The 12,804-nt window shown below is 46.0% G+C and overlaps 1 protein-coding gene across 1 annotated transcript in view; it reads right to left on the reverse strand.

The window, feature by feature from the left end:
• Nucleotides 1-12,804, reverse strand: part of LOC101937062 (coiled-coil domain-containing protein 18-like) — a 121,327-nt gene that overhangs the window by 76,323 nt on the left and 32,200 nt on the right. Inside the window, exons 7-8 of the mRNA XM_065571440.1 lie at nucleotides 11,077-11,139; nucleotides 10,237-10,287 (exon numbers count right to left, since the gene is read on the reverse strand). Of these exons, the coding sequence (XP_065427512.1) occupies nucleotides 10,237-10,287; nucleotides 11,077-11,139 (114 nt within the window). The remainder of the gene's footprint in view (nucleotides 1-10,236; nucleotides 10,288-11,076; nucleotides 11,140-12,804) is intronic.

Consider the following 12,804-nt stretch of genomic DNA (forward strand, 5'->3'; position numbering starts at 1 on the left):
CCCCATTGGGTGGGGTGGGAAGAATGGATACAATTGTGCTATACCATGAGACTTAATGATGTCATCTGAAAGACCTCCTTGTAGGAATAGCAAGGGAAATAACTGCACTTCCCTGGGGAGGAAACAGGGAAAATGCTCCTCCACAGCTGCATAGAGCTGGAGGACCAGATGCTTGAGCAGGGCCACATGCAGATCCAGGTTATAGAAACACACCTCTGTCAAGCCCTGAATATGTAAGGAGGAGTCATTCCTGCAATGACCACTGAGGTTGCAAGAGGAGATATACATTAGAAAACCCATTTGAATGGAGAGTGTGACTCTGGCTGACCAGGTATCAGCTCATGCCAAACCTCAGGGCCAGTTTACTTGTGTATTAGGTAGAGATTAAGGTGATTGTAAAATATATATGAATGTATGTCATGTTTAAACTTCATGAAAACTATTGGCCTGTTTCTTGCATTGTTTTCACTTATCTGCTTTGCATTATCATGTAGTGGTAAACATTTATATAGCATATAGCGCTGTAACTGTATATCCCATCAAATGAGAAAGAAGCCTTGTGGAATGCAAATGAAGAACTTTAACAGAAAACTCTAATTTCAAAGCAAATGGCCATTCTGTGTGACGTTTGGAGGTCTAAGTGTGTTCCTCACTCACTGCTCACGTAGCTGGTGACACTGTCAGATTGTTTTCTGTGAGAAGAAAATATAAGTATGGAATTAAGGAAGGATCCTATATCTCTGGACTGTCTGGATTCTTACAAGGAGGACAAGTTTCAGAGGGGTAGCCATGTTAACCTTTTTCAGCAATAACAACAAGGAGTCCTGTGGCACCTTAAAGACTAACCAATGTATTTGGGCATAAGCTTTCATGGACTGGAACCCATTTCTTCAGATGCTTCCTCATTGTTATTACAAGGAGGAGAAGTAGCTGCAAAGCAGCAATCCCAAGAAACCATCTGGGAATCCCGAAAAGTATTTGGGAAACTGGCTGTTTACTACATCACTGCCACCATTTGGAATTAGAACAGGAGTACTTGTGGCACCTTAGAGACTAACAAATTTATTAGAGCATAAGCTTTCGTGGACTACAGCCCATTTCTTCGGATGCATGCATGTAGTCCAAGAAAGCTTATGCTCTAATAAATATGTTAGTCTCTAAGGTGTCACAAGTACTCCTGTTCTTTTTGCGGATACAGACTAACACGGCTGCTACTCTGAAACCTGTCATTTGGAATTACAGACTGTGACTACCCTATGCATATATTTTACCTGCTTTAACCTTTGATCTGTAGGGGTGGCAGACATGTACTAGCATAAACAACCAAATAAGAAAAAGCCCTCAGTGCTGAATCATGGGTCTGGGGAAAGATAGCACAGTTCTGACTCCTGGTTTATGGAATTGTAGAGAGCCAAGTGCTGGCGCATGGGGGAGGAGAAGGAAAGGCCAGAGCACAGCTTTATTTGGATACATAGAAATAAATTTACTCTAGTTGCTTGACAGAAGGTTGGCGCGGTGCTTCCCTGTAGGTGACAACTTGGAACCAGCTAGAGAAGCCCCAGCATTGAGGTTTTGGAAGTTTATGAGATATATCAAATTAATTCATAAACACAAAGTGAAAAAACATGCTCTGGAATTGGGCAATGGAGACCGAGTAGGGGCATGACCCCATACTGCCTTTCCAATTCAGGTTAAGTACCACCATTCTTCTGCAGAGCCCAGTTGGTTGCTTTCCTCTCAATGTCTCATGAATAATCCCCAGCAATTCTCAAGACAGAGAGAAATGATGTGTCACTCTCCCGACTTTGCATATTTCACAACCGTGAGAAAAATACAAATACAAATACAATACTACCCTGGAACTCAGCAGAAATTAGGATCTCCCATTGCCCCTGAAAGCTAGAGTAGCACAAGACTCTGATGTTTTGATGTTTATTAGAGGAAGATGCAAACCAGTAGAGAAGTGAGTCAATTTAGTGTTTCATCCCATAACATGTCATGGATTTAATGCTTCAGAAGCTAAACAGAGATGTGAAAATCACAGATAGAGTACAATCTAGCCATTACATGAAAAACAAAGTTAGTTTAATTTTATTTCATAAAAAATTTAGTCATATCTGTGCCATGCAAGACAGACTGTGGATACATAAATATTGTTGAATTATTAACTGTGAAAATTATTGTATTTTGAGACAGAAATGGTCAAAAAGCTGTGAGATGCATTAGGCTGATGTGACGGGGTGTACCAGGCCCTTTGAGCCCCCTGTTAGAGGCCTTGCCATCCTACCACACTCCGGTCCAGAAAAGGTGGCTCCACCAGATCTGCCTGGAAAGGCTGCAGGGAAGCAGCCAATCAGAGCACAAATGGGACCATAAGAGTGAAGAAGGATTAGAAGGCTGGGAAGCTTCACATGTAAACAGATTGGGGAGAAACCCTGCTTAAGCGGGGACAGATCTGTGAAACTCTCCAAGGCACAGAGTCCTGGGAAAGCGAACCTTGACCAAAAGGGGGAGAGACTGCTAGAAGCTGTCCAGATAAAGAGGCCCAAGAAGACCCTGTAAAATCCCGATAGAGATCAGAGAATCATAGAATATCAGGGTTGGAAGGGATCTCAGGAGGACATCTAGTCCAACCCCCTGCTCAAAGCAGGACCAATTCCCAACTAAATCATCCCAGCCAGGGCTTTGTCAAGCCTGACCTTAAAAACCTCTAAGGAAGGAGATTCTATCACCTCCCTAGGTAACCCATTCCAGTGCTTCACCACTGTAAAAAATTTTTCTACTATCCAACCTAAACCTCCCCCACTGCAACATTACTCCTTGTTCTGTCACCTGGTACCACTGAGAACAGTCTAGATCCATCCTCTTTGGAACTCCCTTTCAGGTAGTTGAAAGCAGCTATCAAATCCCCCCTCATTCTTCTCTTCTGGAGACTAAACAATCGCAGTTCCCTCAACCTTTCCTCATCAGTCATGTGCTCCAGCCCCCGTATCATTTTTGTTGCCTTCTGCTGGACTTTTTCCAATTTTTCCACATCCTTCTTGTAGTGTGGGGCCCAAAACTGGACACAGTACTCCAGATGAGGCCGCACCAATGTCGAATAGAGGGGAATGATCACGTCCCTCAATCTGCTGGCAATGCCCCTACTTATACAGCCCAAAATGCCGTTAGCCTTCTTGGCAACAAGGGCACACTGTTGACTCATATCCAGCTTCTCGTCCACTGTCACCCCTAGGTCCTTTTCTGCAGAACTGCTGCCTAGCCATTCTGTCCCTAGTCTGTAACAGTGCAAGGGATTTTTCCGTCCTAAGTGCAGGACTCTGCACTTGTCCTTGTTGAACCTCATCAGGTTTCTTTTGGCCCAATCCTCTAATTTGTCTAGGTCCCTCTGTATCCTATCTCTACCCTCTAGCATATCTACCACTCCTCCCAGTTTAGTGTCATCTGCAAACTTGCTGAGAGTTCAGTCCACGCCATCCTCCAGATCATTAATGAAGATATTGAACAAAACCAGCCCCAGAACACTCCGATTGAAACCAGTTGCCAACTAGACATGGAGCCATTGATCACTACCCATTGAGCCCTATGATCTCGGCAGCTTTCTATCCACCTTATAGTCCATTCATCCAGCCCATACTTCTTTAACTTGCCGGCAAGAATACTGTGGGAGACCGTATCAAAGCCTTGCTAAAGTCAAGGAATAACACATCTACTGCTTTTCCCTCATCCACAGAGCCAGTTATCTCCTCATAGAAGGCAATTAGGTTAGTCAGGCATGACTTGCCCTTGGTAAATCTATGCTGACTGTTCCTGATCACTTTCCTCTCCTCTAAGTGCTTCAGAATTGATTCCATGAGGACCTGCTCCATGATATTTCCAGGGACTGAGGTGAGGCTGACTGGCCTGTAGTTTCCCGGATCCTCCTTCTTCCCTTTTTTAGAGAAACTCTCCATGCAAGAACACCTGGGAGAGACCCTGGTTAAATGGGTAACAGGCAGGGAACCCAAGAAGGTCATGGGACAGAGCTGGAAGTATCCCAGGCAATGCTGCAGCAGCAGCATCAACTAGTAAAGGAAGCAGAGCATGACTGCTATTTGTAGGGTCCCTGGGTTTTGACACAGAGTGGGGGTGGGACAAAGAGTGATTGTCCCATGACTACATGTGGGAGTTGAGGGCATGCCACAGCACAAATTGAGATGTGATAAAGTATAAGGATTTGTGCTGACTGTTGAGGAGGTGCTGAGATACCCTACACTTACTGATATGGTTTGAAGACATAAACAACTCAGACATCAAAACAGGAAGAGAAAAGAGCAAATTTAACCCACGTGCTAATAGGGAGATATCTCTTTAAGAGACCAATTGGTGGATGGGTAGGGGTGAGTTGTGTCTGGCTCATTTCCCAGAATGATGTTTGCTTTTTTGCAAAAATGTTACAGTGTTGACTTGTATTTAGCTTGTGGTCCACTATGACCCCTAGATCCCTTTTTGCAGTACTCCTTCCTAGGCAGTCATTTCCCATTCTGTATGTGTGCATCTGATTGTTCCTTCCTAAGTGGAGTACTTTGCATTTGTCCTTATTGAATTTCATCCTCTTTGGCCTGGTCTACACTACAACTTTAATTCGGATTTATCAGCTTTAATTCGAATTAACCCTGCAACCGTCCACACAACGACACTATTTATTTCGATGTAAAGGGCCTTTTAAATCGATTTCTGTACTCCACCCCGACGAGCAGAGTAGTGCCAAAATCGATTTTAGCAATTCGAATTAGGGTTTGTGTGGCCTCAATTCGATGGTATTGGCCTCCGGGAGCTATCCCACAGTGCATCATTGTGACTGCTCTGGACAGCAATCTAAACTCGGATGCACTGGCCAGGTAGACAGGAAAAGCTCCGCGAACATTTGAATTTCATTTCCTGTTTGCCCAGCGTGGAGAGCACAGGTGACCACAGATAGCTCATCAGCACAGGTAACCATGCAGGCTGATAATCGAAAAAGAGCACCAGAATGGACCGTGAGGGAGGTACTGGATCTGATCGCTGTATGGGGAGAGGATTCAGTGCTTGCAGAACTTCGTTCTAAAAGACGAAATGCAAAAACTTTTGAAAAAATCTCCAAGGGCATGATGGAGAGAGGCCACAATAGGGACTCTGAGCAGTGCCGCGTGAAAGTCAAGGAGCTCAGACAAGCCTATCAAAAAACAAAGGAGGCAAACGGTCGCTCCGGGTCAGAGCCGCCACCACTACCCCACCTGTGATCGTGGATTCTGGGTCGGGGATAGTCTCATCAGCGACGCCTGAGGATTCTGCCGATGGGGGAGAGGAGGAGGAGGAGGATGAGGATGAGCTTGCAGAAGAGCACAGAGCACTCCATTCTTCCCAACAGCCAGGATCTTTTTCTCACCCTGACTGAAGTACCCTCCCAAGCCTCCCAAGCCAGGACCCAAGACTCTGACCCCATGGAAGGGACCTCAGGTGAGTTTACCTTTTAAAATATAAAACTTGTTTTAAAAGCAAATGGTTTTTAATGATTACTTTGCCTGACTTTGCATTCGCGGTCAGTTCAGCTACTGGAAAAGTCTGTTAACGTGTCTGGGGATGGAGCGGAAATCCTCCAGGGACATCTCCATGAAGCTCTCCTGGAGGTACTCCGAAAGCCTTGCCAGAAGGTTTCTGGGCAGTGCATCCTTATTCCCTCCTCCATGGTAGGACACTTGACCACGCCATGCTTGCAGCAAGTAATCTGGTATCATTGCCTGACAAAGCCTGGCAGCGTATGGTCCCGGTGTTTGCTGGCATTCAAGCAACATCCGTTCTTTATCTTGTTGTGTGATCCTCAGGAGAGTGATATCACTCCTGGTAACCTGGTTGAAATACGGGAACTTAATTAAGGGGACAGATGTGGCCATTCCTACTGGGCTGTTTGCCTGTGGCGGAAAATAAATCCTTCCCTGCAGTTAGCCAAGCGCAGATGGGAAATTGGCCCTGAGTTTTTCGCGTTTGGCTAGCAGGGATCTTCCCTGTTACCAGCCACGCGGTGGGGGGAGGGGTACCGTGATCATCCCAGAGAATTCATGGCGGGAGGGGGGCGGCGGCGGGGGGGGTGGTTAGTTTGGTGCCTGCAGGGATCTTCCCTGATACCAGCCACGCGGTGGGGGGGAGGGGTACAGCGATCATCCCAGAGAATTCATGGCGAGAGGGGGGGGTGGTTAGTTTGTTTTCTGGTGCTGCTGAATGTTAACAGAAAAACCGCAGCACTCTACAAGCTATGCTTGGTATGTGGGAAAGGAGGGCGCAGAAGCTGTAAGACAATGGCTTACCATGGCCGCATGCAAGCCTAATTCTGTTGCCCAGACCTGTGATCTCTAGCAGCAAAGCCACAGGCACTCAGCATTAAGAGGCAAAATGCGACCTTGCACAGAAATCACATGTGCTATGTAATGTGAATAGTGTTGGTCACCGTGAAAGAGTATAAGCATTGTTCTGCAAAATGTAGCTTTTTAAACAATTCTCTCTTTTTTCCCCTCCCTACAGCAGCTGCAAATTCCTCAAGCCTCCCTCCTCCATCCCGAAGGTTATCACAGATAAGGCGTCGTAAGAAGAGAACGCGAGACGAGATGTTTTCTGAAATTATGGAATCCAGCCGCAGTGACAGAGCTCATCTGAATGAATGGAAGGAAACAGTTTCAAAGTATAGGAAAGAAGCCAGTGAACGTGAGGACAGGAGGAACCAACGTGAGGACATGAGGGACCAACGTGAGGACAGGAGGGACCAACGTGAGGAGAGGAGGGACCAACGTGAGGAGAGGAGTGACGCTCGAGATGAGAGGTGGCGGCAGGAAGACCAGAGGAGGCAGGATGCAACGCTGGGGCTGCTGCGTGAGCAAACAGACATGCTCCGGCATCTGGTGGAGCTTCAGGAACGGCTGCTGGAAAACAGCCTGCCGCTACAGCCCCTGTACCCTCCTCCCCCCTCCCCATGTTCCATATCCTCCTCACCCAGACGTGTAAGAACGTGGGGGGGGGGAGGCTCCGTACACCTTCCCATTCCACCCCAGTAGACAGCCCAAGCAAAAGGCTGTCATTTTTTTAACCTTTTCTTTGTGGCTTTTTCCTTCCCAGCAATCCTCCTCCCAAATACCACCCGGGTTCCCTCCCTCTTTTTCTAATCTATTAATAAAGAATAAATGATTTTTAAATGATAGTGACTTTATTTGGTTTGAAAGAAAGCTGGGGGAAGAGGGAGGGTGGGTTCCTTACAGAAAATCAGTCAATAAAGGGGGCGGGTTTTCATGAAGGAGAAACAAACAGATATTTCACACTGTAGCCTGGCCAGTCATGAAACTGGTTTTTAAAGCTTCTCTGATGCACAGCGCTTCCTGGTGTGCTCTTCTAATCGCCCTGGTGTCTGGCTGCGCGTAATCAGCAGCCAGGCGATTTGCCTCAGCCTCCCACCCCGCCATAAAGGTCTCCCCCTTACTTTCACAGAGATTGTGGAGCACACAGCAAGCAGAAATAACAATGGGGAGATTTCTTTGGCTGAGGTCAGAGCGAGTCAATAATGATCGCCAGCGACCTTTTAAACGGCCAAATGCACATTCTACCACCATTCTGCACTTGCTTAGCCTGTAGTTAAACAGCTCCTGACTCCTGTCCAGGCTGCCTGTGTACGGCTTCATAAGCCATGGCATTAAGGGGTAGGCTGGGTCCCCAAGAATAACTATTGGCATTTCAACATCCCCAACGGTTATTTTCTGGTCCGGAAAGTAAGTCCCTTGATGCAGCCCTTTAAACAGAGTAGTGTTCCTGAAGACGCGAGCGTCATGAACCCTTCCCGCCCAGCCCGCGTTGATGTTGGTGAAACGTCCCTTGTGATCCACAAGTGCTTGCAGCACCATTGAAAAGTACCCCTTGCGGTTTATGTACTCGGTGGCTTGGTGCTCCGGTGCCAAGATAGGGATATGGGTTCCGTCTATCGCCCCACCACAGTTAGGGAATCCCATTGCAGCAAAACCATCCACTATAGCCTGCACATTTCCCAGAGTCACTAACTTTCGTAGCAGCACCTGAGTGATTGCTTTGGCTACTTGCATCACAGCAGCCCCCACAGTAGATTTGCCCACTCCAAATTGATTCCCGACTGACCGGTAGCTGTCTGGCGTTGCAAGCTTCCACAGGGCTATCGCCACGCGCTTCTCAACTGTGAGGGCTGCTCTCATCTTGGTATTCTGGCGTTTCAGGGCAGGGGACAGCAAGTCACAAAGTTCCATGAAAGTGCCCTTACGCATGCAAAAGTTCCGCAGCCACTGGGAATCGTCCCAGACCTGCAACACTATGCGGTCCCACCAGTCTGTGCTTGTTTCCCTTGCCCAGAATCGGCGTTCCATGGATAGAATCTGCCCCATTAACACCATGATCTCCAAAGCACCGGGGCCCGTTGTTTCACAGAATTCTGTATCCGTGTCCATGTCCATGTCCATGTCAATGTCCTCATCATGCTTGTCGCTGCGCTGCCACCGCCGCTGCCTCCTCGCCTCGTTTTTCTGGTCCTGGCTCAGCATAAACTCCAAGAGAACGTGCAAGGTGTTTACAATATTCATGACTGCTGTCTTGAGCTCAGCGGGCTCCATGCTTGCCGTGGTATGGAGTCTGCAGTGTTCACCCACCCAGGAAAAAAGGCGCGAAAATGGTTGTCTGCCGTCCGTTGCTTTCATGCAGGGAGGGAGGGAGGGAGGAGGTGAGGCTGTACCCAGAACCACCTGCGACGATGTTTTTTGTCCCATCAGGCACTGGGATCTTAACCCACAATCCCAATGGGCGTGGGAGACTGCGGGAACTATGGGATAGCTATGGGATAGCTACCCACAGTGCAACGGTGCAGAAATCGACGCTAGCCCCGGTACTTGGACGCACACCACCGAATTAATGTGCTTAGTGTGGCCGCATTCATTTCGACTTTATAAAACCTGTTTTTCAAATCCGAATTATATAAATTCGGATTAATCCCGTAGTGTAGACATACCCTTTACCTCAGACCACTTCTCCAGTTTGTCCAAATCATTTTGAATTTTCATCCTATCCTCCAAAGCACTTGCAATCCCTCCAAGCATGGTATAATCCGCTAATTTTATAAGTGTATCACAAAGTACAACTTGTCTGGGTGACAAGGTCTGGATATGAGTCAACAGTGTGCTCTTGTTGCCAAGAAGGCTAACGGCATTTTGGGCTGTATAAGTAGGGGCATTGCCAGCAGATCGAGGAACGTGATCGTTCCCCTTTATTCGACATTGGTGAGGCCTCATCTGGAATACTGTGTCCAGTTTTGGACCCCACACTACAAGAAGGATGTGGAAAAATTGGAAAGAGTCCAGTGGAGGGCAACAAAAATGATTAGTGGTCTGGAGCACATGACTTATGAGGAGAGGCTGAGGGAACTGGGATTGTTTATTCTCCAGAAGAGAAGAATGAGGGGGGATTTGATAGCAGCCTTCAACTACCTGAAGGGGGGTTCCAAAGAGGATGGAGCTCGGCTGTTCTCAGTGGTGGCAGATGACAGAACAAGGAGCAATGGTCTCAAGTTGCAGTGGGGGAGGTCCAGGTTGGATATTAGGAAAAAACTATTTCACTAGGAGGGTGGTGAAACACTGGAATGCCTTACCTAGGGAGGTGGTGGAGTCTCCTTCCTTGGAGGTTTTTAAGGCCCGGCTTGACAAAGCCCTGGCTGGGATGATTTAGTTGGGAATTGGTCCTGCTTTGAGCAGGGGGTTGGACTAGATGACCTCTTGAGGTCCCTTCCAATCCTGATATTCTATGATTCTATGATTCTAAGGTAGACTGGAGAGTCCAAGGACTCCGTGGTAAGACTCGTATAATGATCTAGGAATTCACATTTGATACTGCCTTGGTAAAATCTAATAGAATACACAACCAGCTTATGGTGCTGGTCTTGTTTTCTGACAGTCTATCCTGAGGTAGGTACTCACAGTTGTGAGCCACTCCAGACAGCATGACAGAGAGAAGAAGGCACACCTCAGCCCTATGGGGTGGGGGAAATGCTGCTGCTGAAACTTAGGGGAAAAAAGAGGGGAGATGATGTAGTGATGAGCAACAGGGAAAGAAGTATGGGGAGGACTCAATGCTACCCTTGCAACTTACCTTAAATGAATCACTCCAATCCCTGCCCCCATATGTCCTTTCCCACCTAACACCTGGTGGAAGATTGCTGGCACTTACCAGGGCTTTTCCTCTCTCCTGATGCTGGGAATATTTTTTTTAAGGTTATCGCTGTAAGAAATGTACAAAGAATAATATTAACTCAACACTGGGACAGGAGCTGCCAATAGAAGACTAGAATTCTAACAAGAATGGTATTACAAATGAGTACATTGAAACATCCCACTCTCACCCATGTGAACAAGGAATTTAAATGGAAAATAGAACAGATGGGCATATGTTCCAGGATACTTTTTTTCTCCAAAGTTTCATCATTTCTTTGGCTGGAACTCTCTGGTCATCTGCATCTAGTAATTTTTTTCCATAAAAAAGGAAAATAAATCTGCAACAACAGTGGCCTGATTTGCAAACTGGCTTATTTTATCTGTTTTCCATTGAAACCAATGGAAGCAGCAGCTTCTCAGTATGTTCAGCATCAGGACATAAGATACTAAAGTTCAGAATAGTGCTGTGCTTGAATACATGTCACCTGCACGCAAACTATACGAATTTGAGATGTAATTTTCTGCTCATGGGAAAACATGTTCATTTGAAATATGTGTCAGTAGTGTGACTGTGACTCTCTAATGAAGATGAGTTTGTCCCCTGATTTTAATGGCTGTAGACCTGGGATCATTAATAAATATTATGAAATGGTGTTATTGTTTTCAGAGGATGGCAGGATGACATAGGCCTTTACACACATTCCTACCATTCATATTCCCACCACTATTTCTCCCACCTTCTCTGTGGTGTATGAGAAGGGATTCTGTGAGATCAGTGCTGAATGTCCTCATGACCAGTGGCCTCCTTTTTCCTCCACCCTTGTAACTCCAGAGAGGGATGCTCAGCAACACTTACCGGAGCTCTGAGACATTTCTGTTCTCTCTTTTGATTTTCTGAGCTCACTTCGTATTGTTTTAACTGTAAGAAAACAACAAAGTCTTTGATTAGCTCCAGTTTGCGTGCCACAAATTACCCTGCTAGAAAAGTACATCCCATTACTATCACACCAGCACAGTACTGTGCCATGAGATTGTGGGAAACAACTTAGGGTGGCATCATGAGATCAGGAAAATGTCCCAGAACTGTCCCAAGTTAACTGGAAGAACAATGAGCTAGTCTCACATCTGAATGGGGTGATGGGGAGGGGGAAAGGTACTGTACTGGTCCATGCTAACAATAGAGAGTCCCTACACTAACCCAAGTGTATCAGAGAAATGCAGAAGAACTGACTGACGTGAAAATGGGAAACATCCCAGCACTGATCTTGTGTATATAGTGGGAATACTGCAAAGGTCACAGGGGAATGACGCAGCAATAACTCACATGAATAAAAGAACTTCCATTTTGCTTAGCCGCAGAAATAGCTATGCCACTGTTCTCCCCTAAACAGATGAGGAGATGTCTAAGCATTGATCTGTAGGGATGGCAAAAATGTACTAGCATAGAGAACCAAATAAGAAAAAGACCTCAGTACTGAATGATGGGAATGGGGAAAGAAGCACAGTCCTGAACCAAGGTTTATAGAATTGTAGAGAGCCAAAGTGCTGGCCCATAGTGGAGTAGAAGGAAATGCCTGAGTACAGCCTTCTGGGGATATAGAGAAAAAATCACTCTAGTTCTTTGCCATGAGGTTGGAGGGGAGCTTCCCTATAGATGACTAGTTGGAACCAGGTAGAGAAGTCCCAGCAGTCACATGTTGGAAATGTAGGAGACACATCACACTGACCCATAAACACCAAGTGGGGAGACACACTCTGGCTTTGGGCAGTGCAGACACAGTAGGGTCCATGACCCTACAATGCCTCTCCAACTCTCGTTAAGTACCACCATTCTTCTGCTGACCCCAGTTGGTTCCTTTCCTCTCAGTGTCTCGTGAATAATCCCCAGCACTTTCCAGGTCTGAGAAAAGTTCCATGTCACTCTCCATACATTGATTGCTCAGTGCATATTTCACAACAGTGAGAAAAATACAGTAAGTAAAACCTACCCCGGTTCTATGCAGAAATGGCTCTGGAAATTATGGTAGCACATGACTCTGATGATCCATTTGGATAGTTATTAGAAGAATGCAAACCAGCAGAGAACTGAGACAGTTTAACAGTTTATCCCCATATATTTTATTAATTTAAAGTTTGCTTTAAATATAAATTGATTCCTTAATTATTTGCTCTATTATCTTTCCTGGTACAGAAGTGAAGCTGACTTGTCTATAATTCTGGGGTTGTCCTTATTTCCCTTTTTCTAAATGGGCACTATATTTGCCCTTCTCCATTCTTCTGGAATCTCTCCCATATTCCATGACTTTTCAAAGATGATAACTAATGGTTCGGATATCTCCTCAGTCAGCTCCTTGATTATTCTAGTCTGCATTTCTTCAGGCCTTGATGATTTGAAGACATCTAACTTATCTAAGTAATTTTTAATTGTTCTTTCCCCTATTTTAGCCTCTGATCCTACCTCATTTTTCCTGGCATGCACTATTTTAGGCATCCAATTACCACCAACCGTCTTGGTGAAAATTGAAACAAAGAAGTCATTAAGCACCTCTGCCACTTCCATATTTTCTGTTATTCTTTTTCTCTC

Source organism: Chrysemys picta, chromosome 17 (assembly GCF_011386835.1).
Source record: "Chrysemys picta bellii isolate R12L10 chromosome 17, ASM1138683v2, whole genome shotgun sequence".
In the NCBI taxonomy this organism is placed as follows: Eukaryota; Metazoa; Chordata; order Testudines; family Emydidae; genus Chrysemys; species Chrysemys picta.